General features: G+C 43.0%; 1 protein-coding gene across 1 annotated transcript; it reads left to right on the top strand.

The window, feature by feature from the left end:
- The first annotated feature begins 250 nt into the window (after positions 1 to 250).
- Positions 251 to 19,274, top strand: LOC113139820 (uncharacterized). Its single transcript, XM_026323368.1, has 5 exons — positions 251 to 1,867; positions 4,423 to 4,610; positions 15,831 to 15,975; positions 16,624 to 16,929; positions 19,032 to 19,274. The coding sequence occupies exons 1-5, from the start codon at positions 251 to 253 to the stop codon at positions 19,188 to 19,190; spliced, it is 2,415 nt and encodes an 804-aa protein (XP_026179153.1). The 3' UTR covers positions 19,191 to 19,274.
- Positions 19,275 to 19,851: the final 577 nt, after the last annotated feature.

Here is a 19,851-nt window from a genome sequence, read left to right as displayed (position 1 = left end):
TCACAGTCCTGAAGTCCAGTAATTTACCACAGCACACGGTTTTCATGCTGCTGGTCCAATATGCAGTCCAATACTGCAGCTTTTTTTGACAGGGAGCGCGCTTCCAAATTTACACCTCGGCTGCGCTCGCTCCCTTTACCTTAAAAAATCGCGTGCACTGCTGAAGGTCACTTAAACACAAAAGGCTTTCAGCGCTGCGGTCCAATATAGCGCATGCGCGCTGCCGGAGGACTGCTTCACAGACCGCAATATGGCGAGAATGCCTGCCAGCGGAGACACAGAACAGGAACAGATGAGCTGCCCCGATAGGAGCAGGGATGAAAATGATGAAGAGGAAGAGGAAGATGAGATTCAGGTGATCCAGATCACCGGGGAGGAGGAGGAGGACGAGGAGTCCGATAGAGATGATGTGGAGCTGGAGTGGGACTCGGAGACCACAGAGCTGGACTCCAGCGGTTCCAGTGCGCAAGCACGAGCGGTCGCTATGCGGAGTATGGGCCGAGGAGAGGAGGATGGAGATGCAGAATCCTTCAGCAACAGCACTTCTGCTGGAATGGAGTGTCACCTGGAGGGAGACCTTCACCGGTCAGAACGGAATAAGCTGAGCGAGAACACCCGCCTGGCCACCCGATATGCGGTGAGGATCTTCAGGGAGTACCTCAGTGAGAAAGCTCAAAGTCCAGACTTTGAAACTCTGGACAAGGAGGCACTCTGCGCGGTGCTACGCTCGTTTTACGCGGAGGCGCGCTCCAAAAGTGGACAACTGTACAGCAAGTCTTCCCTCATCAGCATCCGGAGCTCACTGAACCGGTACCTAAACGAGCCACCCTACTGCCGCACCTTGGACCTCACCAAGGACCCAGAGCTACGCAGTGCCAACCTGACTCTGGCCGCGGTTATACGGAGGCTGGAGGAGCAAGGTGCCGGCCCCGTGGTGCAGAAACAAGCCATCACGCGCTCGGACCTGCGGAAACTGTATGAATCCTCTGTGTTCAACACAGACACGCCATTTGGGCTGCTCAACAAAGTCTGGTTCGAGACTTGTATGTATTTTTGTACCAGGGGCCGCGAGAACCAGCGGGAGCTGGAGGAGGACTCATTCGGCCTGGCAATGGATGAAGACGGGAGGAATTTTGTCTATTTTAAAGCTCTCGGACCGTATCACAAGTCCCGCTCTGCCTCCTGGACCAAGAAGCGCCCGGACGCAGATGAGGACACTTTGCCGCGGATGTACGAGACGGGCACCGAGCAATGTCCTTACGCCAGCTTCGTTCGGTATGTGTCCAAACGGAATCCGCTCTGCAGGGCGTTCTTCCAGCGGCCCCGGGACCACTGCTGTGCGAATGACATGACGTGGTACGAGAACAAAGCAATTGGTAAGAACCTGTTGGGCACGAGAATGCAAATGTTGTCTCGTGCTGCCAAACTCTCAAAGACATATACCAACCACTGCATAGGCGCCGTCTCCATAGCAACGCTAAACAGCATAGTGGGCGCTGCTGGCTCCAGGCCGACTACGACGCTTTATGTTGCTACTGAAACGGTCAACAGTCGCGCACAGTCCCACCTGCAGCTCGTGATTCCGTACCTCCACCGGGTCACTGACACTGCGGATCTGAAGATACAGAGGACAACGATACCAACACTAGCAGCAACAGTAAACATACCGTCGACGAGAAGAACGAGAGAAGTCAGCACAGAGGAGGACACGGGGGCTCCTTACGCCAAGAAGCTGTGCGTGCGCCCCGGGACACGCACGGAGTTGCCAGTGGAACGGAACGAGAGCGACCTGGCGCCTGCGAGATCTGCGGAGTCAAAAACTCAAACACAGATCAACGTCCGGTCCACGGTCGCATTGGCCACTGAGGTAACACAGGCCGTTTATCATCTTTGGTAGTCTGTATGTTAACAGGTCGTGTGTAAAATCCACAGCTGATAAGGCAAAGTATGTGAGTAACATACTGTGATGAGTCAATTCCTATACTGTGTGAAGTTGTGGAGATACTGATCTTCGAAGGAGAATGTTTTGTAATTGTTATAAATAAAATGCCCATGCGTGTACAGTGTACTCACCATCAGTGTCATAAATGACAGCATTGACGAAAGATGTAACAGCTTGTAAGCTGATGATTTCATCGAAATATAATTGCTATTCAGTTGTACGTGTGAGATGTAGTAGTAAACTACAGCGCAGTATTGGCTGCTTTGTTTTTGCTATTAATGCTGGACTAGTGTTAATTTGACTATTACACTGAAAATGTATTATAAGTGAAAGTGCAGAAGTAGTTGGTTAGGTGGAGAGAAAATAATCTCATTTATAAGATTGGGTAAATTGATCTGTTTTGTGTTGTATTATGTAGTTCATAATATGCAACCCATGTTATAAGATGATCATGTGTTGTGTAGGGTACAAAATATGTAAAGTAAGTAGGTGTCAGATAAATGCAGTGAAGTAAAAAGTACCTAAAAAAGTCCTCCCCCCACACACACATATGTATATATATATATATATATATATATATATATATAGTCACTTCAGCTCTATTCATCTTTTAGCTCATTATTTCAGGTTTATGGTCCTCAAACAGACATATGTCAGACAAAAACTGTGATAAAATCACTTTAGACTACCTGCCCAGCAACACCAGCAGTCAGACTCACTTAGAGTCTAGCTCTTGAACATTTTGCCGCATTTATCAGCTAAAGAGCAAGGTATTTTCCTTTTGGTGGACTGAGAGTGAAAAACAGACATTCATCAGATGGACACAAACATTATTCCAAATAAATGATCACGTTGCTACTGTTTCTGCAGGAATTAAATAAAAAAAGAAAAGCTTTTCATGTACATTCTTAAAAATTCACCCTAAAAAAACTTACAAATACAAATTACTCTCATAAAAGCTTTTATGTTGAAATACTCACATTTATGAAACAAACCTAATAAATGGCATCACTGAATAATGCCTAATTGTGCTGGGAGGGCAAACAGACATCTAGTCAGACTTTTAGAAAATCAAGTGACGGACTTGAGGTCTAAACTTAGAAACATAACATTAATTACAGATTGTGAAGAGAGCACCTTGGAATGGAATCAAAGAAAACAGAATAAGAGAGTGCTGAGTGAGAGCCCAGTGGAAATTTGTTCCCACCCTGTCAGGCACTTTGCCTCCTACCAGGCTGCCAATTGCTTATTTCTGAGCTAATGTTTTGCTTCTTGCCAAGCATCTTGCATTATTAAGTGTATCTAGAATAGTTAGTACTCTAAGCAAAGTCAAAATAGTGTACCTGACAGGCTGTCCCTGTTTGCTTCCTGTTAGGCTTTCATGTTATCTAAAAGTCCAGAAACTTCCTAGCAGCTAAAGTTTTCAATCACCAGCGCTATTGGCTTGTAGATGTGTGATTGGCTTGTAGATGAACTTGCCTTGGAGACACATGCCTAATGGATTGTATTGAGGGAAATGTAATTTCATAGGCCTGAAAAATATTTAATATAAAACAAAATTCTATATTAGCAGGGCATAAAAGGCATTTACATATCACTTATCCTGTGGAGGATTGCTGGAGGCCTGAAGCTGACATGTACAGTGGTGTGAAAAAATGTTGGCCCCCTTCCTGATTTCTTATTTTTTTGCATGTTTGTCAGACTTTAATGTTTCAGATCATTGAACAAATTTAAATATTAGTCAAAGATAACACAAGTAAACACATCATTCAGTTTTTAAATACAGTAGTCGATAAACAGAGCACCAGCCCCTTATGGATCCTTCTGCGGGTGGTGGGCCTACAGAAGGGCGGCCCCACATCACTCTTTCAGACTTTGCCTGGCTGGGCCCCATGGGGGGAGACCCAGCCACCAAGCGCTCGCCAATGGGCCCCAACCCCAGGCCTGGTTCCATAAGGGGTCTTTGAACCGCTCTTGGTCTGGTCCGTCAACTAAGACCTGTTTACCTTGGGTGACCCTGCCAGGGGCATATAGCCCCGGACAACATAGCTCCTAGGATCATTCAGGCACTCAAACCCCTCCACCACGATAAGGTGGCGGTTCAGGTAGGGGCACACAGAAAGCAGTCATTTCCAAATTATGCTGAAGAATCAAATCATTTATCTGTAATGATTTTAGTAGTTAGTGATATGATATGGATTAGCCCTTTATTTGAGGCTTGTGTTTGGACTGGAGTTTTCAGAAATAGGCCAATTTGTAAAGCTGCTCATAGATAATGTAGTCACTGGATTCAGATTTCTTCAATTTATAGTAGAAAACTGTAGTGGACTCTAAATGTGGCACCATGTAGATACAATTGTAATGGGGCAGTTGTAGAAACCAGACTGCTTTTACCACTGCTACTAATACTACTAATACTGCTATTACTATTATTCTGGGGATACACATTACCATTTATTTGCATTTATTTTGTATCGCAGGACAGCCGGAGCAGCAGCAGCATGTCAAGTCAGCAGCTGGTTTCTGCATGTCCTCTGTCTCCTCTGGGCTCTGCCGGCATCCCCACTCCAGCCCAGCTCAACAAAACCAATGCACCTGTCCACATCGATGTAGGAGGACACATGTATACTAGCAGCCTGGCCACACTCACTAAGTACCCTGAGTCACGGTGAGTGACTCATGTTTGCCATGACAAACAATCCCTCTAAGGTGTTTGGTAGTCAAAGTCATTTTGGCAAGTGCGTATAATTTGTCCATTAGTTTGATAGGGCTACTAGTAAACCAAGTAAACTAAACTACACATTAACACCTTAATTTCAAAAATCTTTCATTAATTACGTAGATTTTAAGGAGTATGTGATACCCCTAAATGCAAAATAATTGGAGATATTTATTTATTATAATACAACTAAAATGATATGGTTGCTTTAAGATAAGATAAAATAAGATTAGAGACAGATAAGAACAGTATGATTTCTACAACTGTCATATTACAGTTGTATCTACACAGTGTCATATTTACAGTACTCTGAAGTTTTCAACTATAAGTTGAAGAAATCTGGATCCAGTGACTACATATTTCAAATACAAATTAATGGGACTATTAAACATGGAGCACACCACCATATGTTACTAAAACAGTAAGTTTGGTAGAATGAAAACATCTTTGTGAACACTCATTTCAAATTTGATATATCACAGAGCTGCTGTCACAACCATCTGTTGTCTTTAATGCTCATGTGCTGGTGGGGATGTTTTCATCCACCAAGGGTTATTTTCCACTCTTAATTTGGCCATAACTTTCACTGTATTACAGCAAATGGAATGAATTTTGGTGACAAAGCTTAATTTGACATAAATTTTGGAAATATGATTTAGAAATTTTTCATAGGTCAATAATACACTTTGGGCAAATTCACTACCCTTTCGTTATGTTTGGGGTGAAAACATCCACTAAAAGAAACTTGTGTAAAAATATATCAGATAAATATTTTTTCAACTTTTTTTGCTTAAATCTACACCTATACACTCACACTATAGTACACAGTACTATAGAAACTAAGCTTTCTATGCACAGGCCTGTGTAAAGGGTTAATGGGGCCACTTAATAAAAGTAAAAATCACAAATTTGACCTCTTCCCAGCAGGGGAAACCACCAATCATCAAGAATGCATGACTATATAGTGTCATGGCTGTGCAGTCAAAATACGTTGTTATAATGGCAGTCAATAGGGCAAAAACATTAAATTAGTCAGAAAAAATTTTAATCTGATACTGCACAATATCACCTGAGCTCGCTTCTGTTGTTCACCTAATGAGCCTATTCAGGCCAGGTGTGAAGTGAAAACAACTCAGGAGTGTGAGTCCAACAACTCTCACCTGATTTACATACCTCACCCGATGAGCCTATGGGGCTAGGGGTGAAGTGAAGAGTGAAACCAACTTGGAAGATAAATTGGAGATTTCATACCAACTTTTTTCTCAGACTGATGTAGCCGCTTGGATGAGTGGTAAAATGTTTCGACCCTAAAAAACTGAAAGGTCCAGCTGCCATGACTCAACCTTTCCCTGGATGACTGAGAATCTTCACAGACTGTTGTTACTAATCTTTGACATATCCAAGACTGTGATGAAAGGTAAAAAAAATATCCAGTCCACAATCACTTTTAATACTGAAAATAAGTCATTTTGTGTGTGTTTTTTTTCTCCAAATCCATGACATCACTTATAAAACTGGCATTTAAAGAGTTAAAATCCTGGATTTTTAAAAAATATTTAGTAGTTTTGACTAGAACTGAAGTTGAAAATAATGAAAGGGTAGTGATTTCGAACAATACACAAGGGTTAATGTTAGCAAAAATATGGTCAACTGAACTTCATTAATACACAGTATAGCTGACCACACAGAGGGAGACTGGAGGTTTAACTGTACCGCTCTACTGGCTATTGTAAATCAACTTTCTCAACTGAGTAAGACCAGTGGATGGGGAGGGTACAAAATGTAGTGCTGTGAAAAAAGCAGCTTAGGTTTGATTCCAGTCTGTTTTGTTCTGGCAGTAAGTTTTATTTGCCTGTTAATTCCATTAATTTTTACACAAGCAACAGAACAGAAACAGTTGCATAGACACATGGTGTGGTGTGGTGAGTTTGGCTCAAGTGTGCATGTGTTTGTAAAATGTCTTTTTAGTTGAAAAAAAACATGTGCAGTGTTAATGTGATGTAATGTGTTAATGTGGCACTACAAATTCCTAAGCAAAAGCGCATTCATTATCCATCCATCCATCCATCCATTTTCTATACCTGCTTAATACTTAACCCGGGTCATGGGGATCTGCTGGAGCCTATGCCAGCTCTCTTTCGGGTGGAGGGCAGGGGTACACCCTGGACAGGTCCCCAGTCCATCACAGGACCACAAATAGACACACAGAGACAAACCATCACACACACTCACTCTTATGGGCAATTTAATTCAATTCAATTCATCCATCCATACATCCATCCATCTTCTTCCGCTTATCTGGGGCCGGGTTGCGGGGGCAGCAGCCTAATCAGGGATACCCAGACTTCCTTCTCCCTGGACATTTTCTCCAGCTCTTCCGGGAAGACACCGAGGCATTCCCAGGCCAGCCGGGAGACATAGTCCCTCCAGCGTGTCCTGGGTCTTCTCCGGGGCCTCCTCCCGGTGGAACATGCCCGGAGCAACTCCCCAGGGAGGCGCCCAGGAGGCTTCCGAAACAGATGCCCGAGCCACCTCCGTCTGTCAATCTCGCGTTCCGTCCTTCCATCACTCGTGAACAAGACCCCGAGATACTTAAACTCCTCCACCCAAGGCAGGCTCTCTCCCCTGGCCTGGAGATGGCAAGCCACCTTTTTCCGGTTGAGTACCATGGCCGCGGACTTGGATGTGCTGATTCTCATCCCAGCCGCTTCACACTCGGTTGCAAACCGCCCCAGCGCACGCTGGAGGTCCTGGCTCAATGCAGCCAACAGGATAACATCATCTGCAAAAAGCAGAGATGAAATCCTGTGGTCCCTGAACTAGACTCCCTCCGGCCCCTTGCTGCGCCTAGAAATTCTGTCCATAAAAGTAATGAACAGAACTGGTGACAAAGGGCAGCCCTGCCGGAGTCCAACGTGCACTGGGAACAGGTCTGACTTACTACCGGCAATGCGAACTAAGCTCCTGCTCCGTTTGTACATAGACCGGATAGCCCTCAGCAAAGGGCCCCGGACCCCATACTCCTGGAGCACCTCCCACAAGATGTCACAAGGGACCCGGTCGAATGCCTTCTCCAGATCCACAAAACACATGTCGACTGGTTGGGCAAACTCTCATGAACCCTCGATACAGTGTAGAGCTGGTCCAGTGTTCCACGGCTGGGGCGGAAACCGCATTGTTCCTCCTGGATCAGAGGTTCAACCGCCGGCCGGATCCTCATTTCCAGCACCCTGGCATAGACCTTCCCCGGGAGTCCGAGGAGTGTGATCCCTCTGTAGTTGGAACACACGCTCCGGTCCCCCTTCTTAAAAAGAGGAACCACCACCTTGGTCTGCCAATCCGGGGGTACTGTCCCCAAACGCCATGCAATGTTGATATCATCTATTGTCAGCCATGACAGCCCAACAACATCCAGAGACTTGAGGTACTCGGGGCAGATCTCATCCACCCTCGTGGATGAGTGATGGATGGATCAGCCTCTGAATCCCCAGCCCCTGCTTCCCTTATGGAAGACGTGTTGACGGGATTGAGGAGATCCTCGAAATATTCCTTCTACAATCCAACAATATCCCCAGTCGAGGTCAGCAGCACCCCACTTCCACTGTAAACAGTGTTGGTAGAGCACTGTTTCCCCCTCCTGAGGCACCAGAAGGTTTGCCAGAATCTCTTCGGGGCTGACAGGTAGTCCTTTTCCATGGCCTCACCGAACTCCTCCCATACCTGAGTTTTTGCCCCCGTCACCGCCTGGGCTGCAGCACGCTTGGCCCGGCGGTACCCGTCAGCTGCTCCGGGAGTCCCACAAGCCAACCAAGCTTGGTAGGACTCCTTCAGCTTGACGGTGTCCACCGGGTTTGGGGATTGCCGCTACGACAGGCACCAGAAACCTTACGACCACATCTCCTAGCCGCCGCGTCGACAATGGAAGTGGAAAACGTGGTCCATTTGGACTCAATGTCCCCAGGCTCCCCAGGGATCTGGTAGAAGCTCTTTCGGAGGTGTGAGTTAAAGACCCCTCCCAACAGACCCTCACAGTACGTTTGGGCCTGCCAAGGCTGTCCCGCTTCCTCCTCCGCCAGCGGATCCAACTCACCACCAGGTGGTGATCAGTTGACAGCTCTGCCCCTCTTTTCACCCGAGTGTCCAAGACAACATGACTACAAAGTCGATCATTGACCTCCGGCCTAGGGTGTCCTGGTGCCATGTGCACTGATGGACACCGTTATGCTTGAACATGGTGTTCGTTATGGACAAACTGTGACTAGCACAGAAGTCCAGTAACAGAACACCACTCGGGTTCGTATCGGGGAGGCCGTTCCTCCCAATCACGCCCCTCCAGGTTTCACTGTCGCTGCCCATGTGAGCATTGAAGTCCCCCAACAGAATTATGGAGTCCCTAGTAGGAGCACCTTTCAGCACCCCCCCGAGAGACTCCAAAAAGGCCCATAGGCCGAAACAACAGTGAGAAACCTATCCCTGACCTGAAGGCGCAAGGAAATGACCCTTTCACTCTTGGGGGAAATCTCCAACACATGGCGGCTGAGCTGGGGAGCTATGAGCAAGCCCACGCCAGCTCGCCGCCGCTCACTGTGAGCAACTCCAGAGTAGAAGAGAGTCCAGCCTCTCTCAAGGAGCTGGGTTCCAGGCTGTGCGTGGAGGTGAGCCTGTGAGAAATCACAATACAAATCATCTCAAGGCACTTTACAAAAACTAAAAACCAAAACAAATCCCTTACTTGGCGACAGTGGAGAGGAAAAACTCCCTTTAATGGAAGAAAAAACCTCCAGCACAACCGGTCTCAGTTTGGGCAGCCATCTGCCTCGACCGGTTGGGGTGAGTGGATAGAGCAGAGAGAAAAGAACAGCAACAATAAACAACAAATAGACACTGCAGGTTGGTGGGGCCAGTAACTGCACATCAGCGATATACAGCTCCAGGACCACGGACACCTGCAGAAGGTACAGAGAGAGAACAGAGAGAGAGGGAAAGAGCACAAATTAGGGGAGAGAGAGAGCACAAGGTTAGTGACATTCAATGGTGGAATATACATGTGAGGTGGGAGGAGAGGGAGAGGGAAAGGGAAGGGAAGGGAAGGGGGTGGTGTTAGGGAAGGGGAGCAGTGCACCGATGGTCCTCGGGCAGTCTAGGCCTATAGCCCCATAACTAAGGGATGGTTCAGGGTTGCCTGAATCCATCCCTAACTATACGCTTTGTCAAAGAGGAAGATTTTAAGTCTAGCCTTAAAAGTACAGAGTGTCTGCCTCCTGAACCCAGGCTGGGAGCTGGTTCCACAGGAGAGGAGCTTGATAGCTAAAGGCTCTGCCTCCCAGTCTGCTTTTGGAAACTCTGGGAAACACAAGTAGACCTGCACTCTGAGAGCGAAGTGGTCTATTGGGATAATATGGTACAATGAGGTCTTTAAGGTATGAAGGAGCTTGATCATGAAGGGATTTGTATGTAAATGCCAATGAAGAGAAGCTAATATAGGAGAAATATGATCTCTCTTGCTAGTTCCTGTCAGGCATTCTGGATTAACTGGAGGCTTTTTATGGGGATACTGGGACATCCAGTTAATCTAGCCTTGAGGTAACAAATGCATGGACTAGTTTTTCTTCATGATTTTGCTGTTCCTAATTTTGGCAATGTTGCGCAGGTGAAAGAAGGCAGTTCCAGACATTTGTTTTATGTGTGAGTTAAAGGACATGTCCTGGTCAAAAATAACTCCAAGGTTTTTCACAGTAGTGCTGGAGGCCAGGGCTATGCCATCTAAAGTAGCTATAATTTTAGAAAAGTTATTTCTGAGGTTTTTAGGCCCAAATACAATAACTTCTGTTTTCTCTGAATTTAAAAGTAGAAAGTTACTGGTCATCCAGGCCTTTATGTCAGTTAGACATGCTTTGAAGTCTGGTTAACTGGTTTGTGTTAACAGGTTTAATAGATAGATACAACTGAGTGTCATCTGCATAGCAGTGGTACTTAACCCTCTAGGGTCGACGCACGCGCCGACCTTTTTCTGATAACGCCGAAACAAACTTAAATTACTATGTCATTTTTGATCGTACAGATAAAAGAAATATAATCATTCAAATATGTAAAGGGTCTAGTTTTAGTGGTATACCATCATAATAAAAACAAAACGTTGTGCTTTTGTAAAATAAAGAAAGCCGACAGGGTGCGCTCTTTTCTGTCTCTGTCGTCTCTCTTCACAGACACGTAAATAAAACAACCAGAATCTCAGTGAATACTTGCCTCATAAAAATAAGAAATATATGACTAGACAGCTTGAAATGTTTTCTTTTGAGTGAAACAATTCAAGTCAAAAACAAATCATCACTGTTTATTTAATCCGTATGAATGTAAGGAGAAGTCTGTTTTCTCCTGTCTCACATCATTACAGCTAATACGATCCCGCCTTGTACTCTGTTCACTGTTCATATGTAAATAATCTCAGGTGAACCAGGTAAATATGTGCATGCCCCCGAGAAATGACATAAAACGTCAAACTTCATCATAGAATTTACTCTTTTTCTGTGTGTTTGGATGATGGCGCGTTACGCACGTGAAGAAGCGCTTCTTATATTCCACACAGAGACGAATAGTTTAGTTTGTCCTCAGAGTAAAAACACTGATTTTAACTCAAATGACGAACGTTTGGCTCCGCATGGTATTGTATTGTGCTGTACTTATTCCCTTCTCAGCCACATTGACTGAAAGTCTCATTACGCGCGTCTTTGTTTGGTCGTTGAGTGTGTCTTTTGTCTTCTCAGGTAAATCACGACTATTCATCCTGAGACACACCTTCTTGCATATGTCTTTTCCAAACAAAAAGTGTCTTAGAAAATTTAAATCAGTGTATTGTTTACTGTGAATGAGTGAACAAGATGACTTTCACATCATTGTGAAGTAAACACTTTAGCCTACAACATATAGGCCTACAGTTCTCCAAAGTCTTGTGAACCAATGTTCTGTATGTGTTTTATGGTCTTATTTCAGTGACTCAAAAATTGTAGTCTTTCACTAACCATGCATAAACACTGTTTTCTCAAAAACACAATTCTGTATAAACTGCTCACATATTATTGTAGCCCATTTTGTGCTGATTACAGTGTTATCAGACTTTTAGCCATTAATGTGTTTAAAAACAACTGAAAAAAGCACAAATGTCAGGGCGTGTCAAAATTTGTCCAGGGCCCCAAAACCCCTCAGACCCCAGAGATTTAAGCATACTGGTAAACCAGTCTCGTCAGCAGTGAAAGCAAATGAATCTGCCCACGTAGCATTGAACGTTCTATTTTCTTCATATAATTTTATTTTCTTAGAATTCTCCATAGTTGGCTTACCTGGGGTCGAAAAATTATAGAAATCGCGCACAGGCAGCTGTCGCACATCGGCGGTTGTGATGAATATTAAGAGCGACAACAATTTTTTATCGTTTTATTTAGATTTTACAAGATCACCATAATTTTCAAATTTGGAATTACATTTTGAAAACTAACTAAACTAAAATATATTTTAATTAAATATTCATTGTTTATTTTCCAAGGCCGTAGGGAGCCGCAGCAGAGGGATAAAAGAGCCGCGGGTTGCCGACCCCTGGTCTAGGAGGACAAGATCGTTGGTGACTTTTAACAGTGCTGTTTCTGTACTATGATGTGCTCTAAATCCTGAGTGAAAATCCTGTGTAAGTGATCTGATAGCTGCTTAGCAACAGCTTTTTCTAGGATTTTAGAAATAAATGATAGGTTGGATATTGGTCTATAATTAGCCAAGACTCCTGGATCAGGACTAGGCTTTTTGAGTAAGGGTTTGATTACTGCAGTCTTAAAGGCCTGTGGTACGTAGTCTGATACTAGAGATAAATTTACTAAGTCTAATAAAGATGAGTTAATTAATGGCAGGGTGTCTTTAAGCGGTCTAGTCGGGATGGGGTCTAAGAGACACGTTGAGACACTACTGATGTGAATTCAGAGAGCTCTATGGGAGAGAAGCAGTCTAAACATAACTGAGGTCTTACAGAAGATTCAAGAGCTACTTTAGTAGCAGGTATAGGAAGCATCTGCTGAATTTGATCTCTAATAGTTGTGATTTTATTGGTAAAGAAACTCATAAAGTCATCACTGCTGAGAGCTAAGGGAACGCTAAGTCAGGAAATAGCAATAAATACCGGTCAAAATAGAAAACAGAAATGTACTTGACTAGTACCGGAATGTAGCAGTTAATGAATTGTTTAGACAGTTTAGTTGGTTTTTAGGTGTGTTAGACTGGTGTGTTAGGTCTGTTGCTAATCTGTAGACGAACTTTGAAAAAAAAAATAAGTGGGGCAGTTGTGGCCTAATGACTAGGGAGTCGGACTTCTAACCTAAAAATTGCAGTTTTGAGTCTCAGGTCCGGCAGGAATTGCTGGTGGCACAAACAACCTGCAATACCTTCAATGCCACGACTGAGGTGAGACCCCCAACCCCCAAGGCACCAAACCAACTGCTTCCCGGGTGCAGCAGCATTGGCAGCCCACTGCTCCGGGTGTGTGTTCACTGCTGTGTGTGTGCACTTGGGTGGGTTAAATGCAGAGTACAAATTCCAAGTATGGGTCACCATACTTGGCCATATAAGTCACTTTCAACTAAGAGACACGCTTGCAATAGGTAGTGATTCACTTACCCGGAAACAGTTCCGGTTTACAGCTTAGAGTCACCAATCAACATGTTTTTGGACCGTGGAAGGAAACAAAAGTAAACCCACACAAGCATGGGGAGAGCATGCAAACTACACATAGAAATTCCGGGTTGCAAACCCACGATCTTCTTCCTGTGAGGCAACAGCGCTAACCACTCATCCACCGTGCTGCCCGCCATTTATTATGTGAGGCAACAGTGCTAACCACTCATCCACCGTGCTGCCCGCCATTTATTATTATTGTTAAATACCTGCATCCACATTACACTTTGTTACAGAGAGGAGGCTAATGCATAATACGGTAAGATAAGATAAGAAAAACCTTTATTTGTCCCGCAATGGGGAAATTGCATTGTTGCAACAGCAAGTACAAGTACACAGCAGAGTGCCAGAAGTAGCAAAGATGTGAGATAAATAAATTAAAAATACCAAGTAGAATAAAACTACAAAAACTATAAGTGTGTAGATATGTGATAAATAAATAAATACCAGGTAAAGTGAAAACAGTATATTGCACTTATGTGATTTACCTTACACTACACTATTGTACATGATTACAGCAGATGGATGACAAATGTAGTGTTAGTAGTGTTCATTTTAGAGTCTGACAGCAGCAGGAAGGAAAGACCTGTGGAATCTCATTTTCGTTCAAGTTTAACTTAGTTATAGTGTTTCAGTCTGCTTTTAGTATTATGTCAGGTTTAACGATCTGTCTGTAAGAAACATTTTATAACTTCATTCGTAAGTTAAAAAACATTTTCAGTTTACAGTATTGCCTGACAAAGCATCAAACAGCTACAATATCACACACCCCTGCACTTTCAATGATTCTCAATGACTGTGCATCTCAGGTCTGCAGCACTCCAGTAAAGTTAGAAAAATATTCATATTCCACCTGTAGTAAGAAAGACAACAAGCTAAACTGTTAAACTGAGCCATCCTGTCTTACGATGGTTGTAAAAGGCATTTGTCCTTCCTTAGACAATTTTTGGTATAATACAGTCAGTGCTAACCACTGCAGACCCCGAACACCCATTAAGATCTGTAGTTTGGAAGATGCTCTGACGCAGTCATGTAGCCAACACACTTTGGGCCCTGTCAGAGCCACTCAGATGCTGATTGCCTATTTGCTTCCAACACATCAACTTTGAGGACTTAATGTTCACCTGCTGCTTAATATACCCAACATGCTGGCAGGTGCCACAGTAAGTTGTTCAAGCTTCTAAGCTGTTCAATAATGTAATGGCTGTTCAATGTATCTCTGTAGGCTGTCTCCTAGGTTTGTCTCCCCCCCGCCCCTGTACACTGTACACTGTAATTCGCAACCTGGGTAGTAATATTAGGCTTTCACACTACAAAAAAGTACTAATTTATGATAATTAGTAATTACTAATTAGTAAGTACTTACATAAGTCATTTTTCTGACTATAGCTTAAATGTTGTTTACTTAAAGTTTTATTATGTGCAGAGTCTCAGTGAAAATTAAAAATAATTCCTGTCTTAAAGTGCAGCTTCAAATGAGATTGAACTCCGGTCTGCTGCGTGAAAACACAGCGATTTTCCACTCTGCCAAACCTCCCTTATCACCCTGGGTGATGTGTAATTAATTTAAAAAATATGTTATATTAGAATATAATCACACAATCACACACATAAGACGTATCTACATTTGCAGTTTAGTTTCACAGGGTTGGCTGATTGTCTTCATTAAGTCAAGCGAAAATTTCTAAAATAAAGTAACAAAGATCCACACACAATAATCACAGTTTACAGCAACCCCTGACCAAAGGGCTTTTTCTTTATTTCAGTTTCTAAGTACACATTTAATATAGTATGGGCTACAGTATGGTCTGTGCCTGTGCAGTGTTGTACATGCGAGTAAGCTGAGCGCCACCTACAGACATTATAGTGTAATGCATCTCATGCTGCAATACAAATGTCAGTCGTGGTAAAAGCGAAAACTTACCATAGCAGAGTGACACTTTAAATGGCTATTACTGTACCTCTCAAGCCATACATGTCACTACACTGCTTTTCCTTCTCCTAGAACCTAATGTGGAAGGGAGGAGAAATGATTGCAGTGGCCAATAGCTCTTTCAACATACATTACATAGATGTATAAATGTGGAGCTTCCCTTTATAGCCAGCTACACATTGTAAATTGAGTAGCAGTTAAACAGTTTTTCACTTCTGATAGCAGACATTTATAGTGACACTGTCAGGCAGAGAGGTACCCCTTCTTCCACTTCTCTGATTGCAGCTGTATTTAAATGATGCTTGGAACTGAAAGCTGCTGTAGCATGTCTTTACTTACAACTAATACATTGAATAAGACTGAAAAGCAGCTTCCTTCTTTTCCTTCTTTCAGTGTCCTTCTTTTATGTGTCATCAAAATCAGCTGCTCCAGCACAATATGGCATTTGTGTCCAGCAGACATGGTAGCTTCCCCAGCATTTGGTTAGTATTTGATGAAGAGGCCTATGTCTTTTCTTCTGGCAGGATCGGCCGTCTGTTTGTTGGAAGGGAGCCCATAGTGTTAGACAGTCTAAAGCAGCACTACTTCATCGATCGAGATGGCCACATGTTCCGCTACATACTCAACTTCCTCCGGACCTCAAAACTTCTCATCCCTGATGACTTCAAAGTGAGTGTCTGTCTAGAGCTTTGATCAGGTACTACCACAGTTTATCACTGCAGCATGTCTGAACAGTTCCAAATAACAAGGAAATTCTATCAATCTAACTACAGTTACTAGACCTGAGACACTTCAGCTTATGGAGCATTTACAGGAACTATTCTGAGATCTGGTTTACCATAGGGTTGTTCATATGATTGAGAACTTTTCAGACCATCCATTACAATTTAACACAGAAACTGTGTTAAAAGTTAAAAGTCAAAAAAAGTAACTCATATTTTGATGTTCATCATCACAATTATGGGAAACCCAAGCAGAAAACTACCTAAAGCCAGTAATTTTGATTATAGCATATTTAAAACTTAATGCAATGGCCTTGTTTGTAGAGAATATGTGGACAGACAGATGTTCATGTTTGTTGAAAGGATTATCTAACATCTGTATCATTAAGCCATTGTACTTTATCTATGGTGACTAATGCTTTGTGTGTGGATACATACCATAAGTGTGTCCATATTTTTGTATATGAATGTGCATGCATTTTTATGTGCTGTGTGTTCATGTTTCTTTTCATTTTCATTGCATGTGTATTTATATTAGCTAGTTGATTTATTTCTGTCATGGTTTGTCTTCATAGGTATCTGTGTCTGTTTGCAGGAATACTCCCTGCTGTATGAAGAGGCCAGTTTCTTCCAGCTGGCTCCTCTGCAGGCTGAGTTAGAACGCTGGAGGACTGAGCGGGAATGTGGCAGCTTGTGTCAGGAGTGCGACTGTGTTGTGGTTCACGTGGCTCCGGAGCTTGGTGAGCGGATTAATGTGAGTGCCCACCGGGCTGTGATCGAGGAGATTTTCCCGGAGGTTCGAGATGTCATATCCAACTCCCTGAATACCAGCTGGAACCAGGACTCCACACACATCATTCACTTCCCACTCAATGGCTACTGCCACCTCAACTCTGTGCAGGTACAAAACACAACGTGGGTTCAGTTTTACACTCAATGCTATGATTTGTAAGGAATCAGACTGCAGAAATTCAGTTCAATTTAATTTTATTTGTATAGCGCCAAATCACAATACAATCATCTCAAGGCACTTTACCAAAAAGAAAACGAACCAGCAAATCTCTTATGAGCAAGCACAAGGCGACAGTGGTGAGGAAAAACTCCCTTTAACGAAAAAAAACCTCCAGCAGAACCAGGCTCAGTTTGGGCAACCATCTGCCTCGACTGGCTGGGGTGAGTGGATAGAGGAGAGAGAAAAGAACAGCAACAATAAACAACAAATAGACACTGCAAGTTGGTGGGGCCAGTAACTGCACATCAGCAATATACAGCTCCAGGACCAGGGACACCTGCAGAAGGTACAGAGAGAGGGAGGAGGGAGAGAGCACAAACTAGGGGAGAGAGAGAGCACAAAGTTAGTGACATTCAGTGGTGGAATATACATGTGAGGAGGGAGGAGAGGGGAAGGGAAGAGAGGGGTAGGGGAGCTCAGTGCACCAATAGTCCTCAGGCTGTCTAGGCCTATAGCAGCATAACTAAGGGATGGTTCAGGGTTACCTGAAGCCAGCCCTAACTATACGCGTCGTCAAAAAGGAAGGTTTCAAGTCTAGTTTTAAGTACAGAGAGTGTCTGCCTCCTGAACCCAGGCTGAGAGCTGGTTCCACAGGAGAGGAGCTTGATAGCTAAAGGCTCTGCCTCCCATTCTGCTTTTGGAAACTCAGGGAACCACATGTAGACCTGCACTCTGGGAGCGAAGTGCTCTATTGGGATAATATGGTACTATGAAGTCTTTAAGGTATGAAGGAGCTTGATTATGAAGGGATTTGTATGTAAATGTTTTGTCAAATGTGTCAGCATTTCTTTTTTTTTCTGTCATGGATTATCAGACCCTATATATACACTGAAAAGGTTTACACGGGCCAGATGACTTCATTGTGTGGTGATAAACTGACATGTTTCTTTTCAGTTTTGGTCAGCAGCAATCTTAGACTGAGGTGCAGTGCATAGAACAGGTGAGGGCAAACTGGGATAATGCTGGCTTAGTATGAAGGGAAGGAAGAGAGTAGCTTAATGGACTATTTTTGGAATAATTTCTGTTTCATGCCAGGGAGACTAAGTCTGAGATGGACTTTACCTAGAGATGACCCTGTACCTAATGTATTCGACACATTCAGACATATAGCTTACATTAAATAAGTACACACTATGCCAGCAAAATCATTCGTTCGAAAAAATTCACTTTAACAGTGAACCAATACTATAATCCAAACCATCCATCCAACACACACAATATTTTGAGCCACATGATTTAACTGTCCCAAAACTCAGGAGTACCTCTTAAGGGAAGTGAACTCCATTTTATTTACCTTGTATATTTCCATGTTTTTCTTAAGTTGCAGTGCAATGAGCCATTAGGGCCACTGAATACAGGCAACAGCATATGAGTGTCAAAATAATCAGATCTCAAATCACATTAGAAATTAAAACTCTCACTCAGCCAGGCTGTGCAGCAACTGAAAGTGGTATTCAAACTTAATTTCCATCAGAAAACACATTTATCTTTACTTAAACAATTTTTCTTTCAATATGCTAGGAGGAAGAAAGTAACTGAAAGGTAACTTGGTTTCTGTGTGCAGTACTTACAGGTGGATATGCAGTTGTATTGACCTCATTTATTGTACTCATTTATCCTGCTGTCTGGCAGCCTGAATTGTGCACACTACTCAAAAATAGCGACTAAAAATTTATAAAATTAGTTTGTGTGATTGTGTGTAGTTCTTCTAAACTTTATTAATTCCGATAACAGGAATTGTGTTTTTATGTTTTTATATTGAATTTAGAACTTATATATATATAAGAATTTAGAATTTGTGATTATTTCATCTTTCAATTATAGTCATAATGGACTGGTAGTAGAAAATTTAAATATTAACACATGTTGGCATAAAAATTACCCTCGAAATGTCTGAGAAAGTTCTATATTTAAATGATCTAAAGGTCTTGTTCAAGGGCTCCTTGTTAAGTCCCATAGTGATACTGCTGTTTGTTCATGTGTGACTGCAGGTGTTGGAGCGGTTACAGCAGACAGGATTCTGGATAACAGGCTCCTGTGGTGGCGGTGTGGACTCTTCTCAGTTTAGTGAATATATTCTACGGAGGGAGGGCAGAGGAAACCGACTGACCCCCACCCCTCTACAAATCAAACAGGAACTCACAGACTGAAGTCCAAGGAAATCATACAGTCAACCGATAAAGGAAAAACTATTCAGCAACTCATCCATGCAAGTATGATGGCATGTCAACAAACTGACCAGACATTAATACACAAACTCTCTTATGCTTCCACAACTGTATCATCTTTAATACTTAGTTTTCAACCAGTAGTATAATTACAGTAATAGCTCCATCAGTGTAGGGGGTACAGGGATTCATGGGATTGGGATTGTGTGAATTTTGATGCATTAGCATTCCTGTTTTTATGAAATGGAGGTTAATATTCAGGGTTGTACAGTATGCGTAAAACCTTACCATGGCACTTGCCATCAATACTAGTTTTCGGCATACTGCAGCTGGGTAGTAAAAAATATCTTGAAATTAATTTCAAATTACCAACATACTTTGAATAGTCTATCTCTACCAGTGCACTTAAATTGTTGAAAAAAAAAAAAGACAGCAAGAAAGTACACTGCTTACACTGCACTGGTACTGAGCGAAGACTAGACACAGGACTTTAGGAGGACTCATAAATGAAGTCATTCATATCTCAAGTCCATCCATGCATTTTGATTACCTGAACTGGCTATAAATCCAGATGTTTTACTCAGTGCGCTCCATTAAAGCACAGAAGGCACAAAATGTTGCAAGTGAGTGACCTGCTATTCAG

Source organism: Mastacembelus armatus, chromosome 4, assembly GCF_900324485.2.
Source record: "Mastacembelus armatus chromosome 4, fMasArm1.2, whole genome shotgun sequence".
In the NCBI taxonomy this organism is placed as follows: domain Eukaryota; kingdom Metazoa; phylum Chordata; class Actinopteri; order Synbranchiformes; family Mastacembelidae; genus Mastacembelus; species Mastacembelus armatus.
The sequence above is the reverse complement of the archived record's forward strand: the minus strand, read 5'-3'. Positions and strand labels throughout refer to the sequence as shown.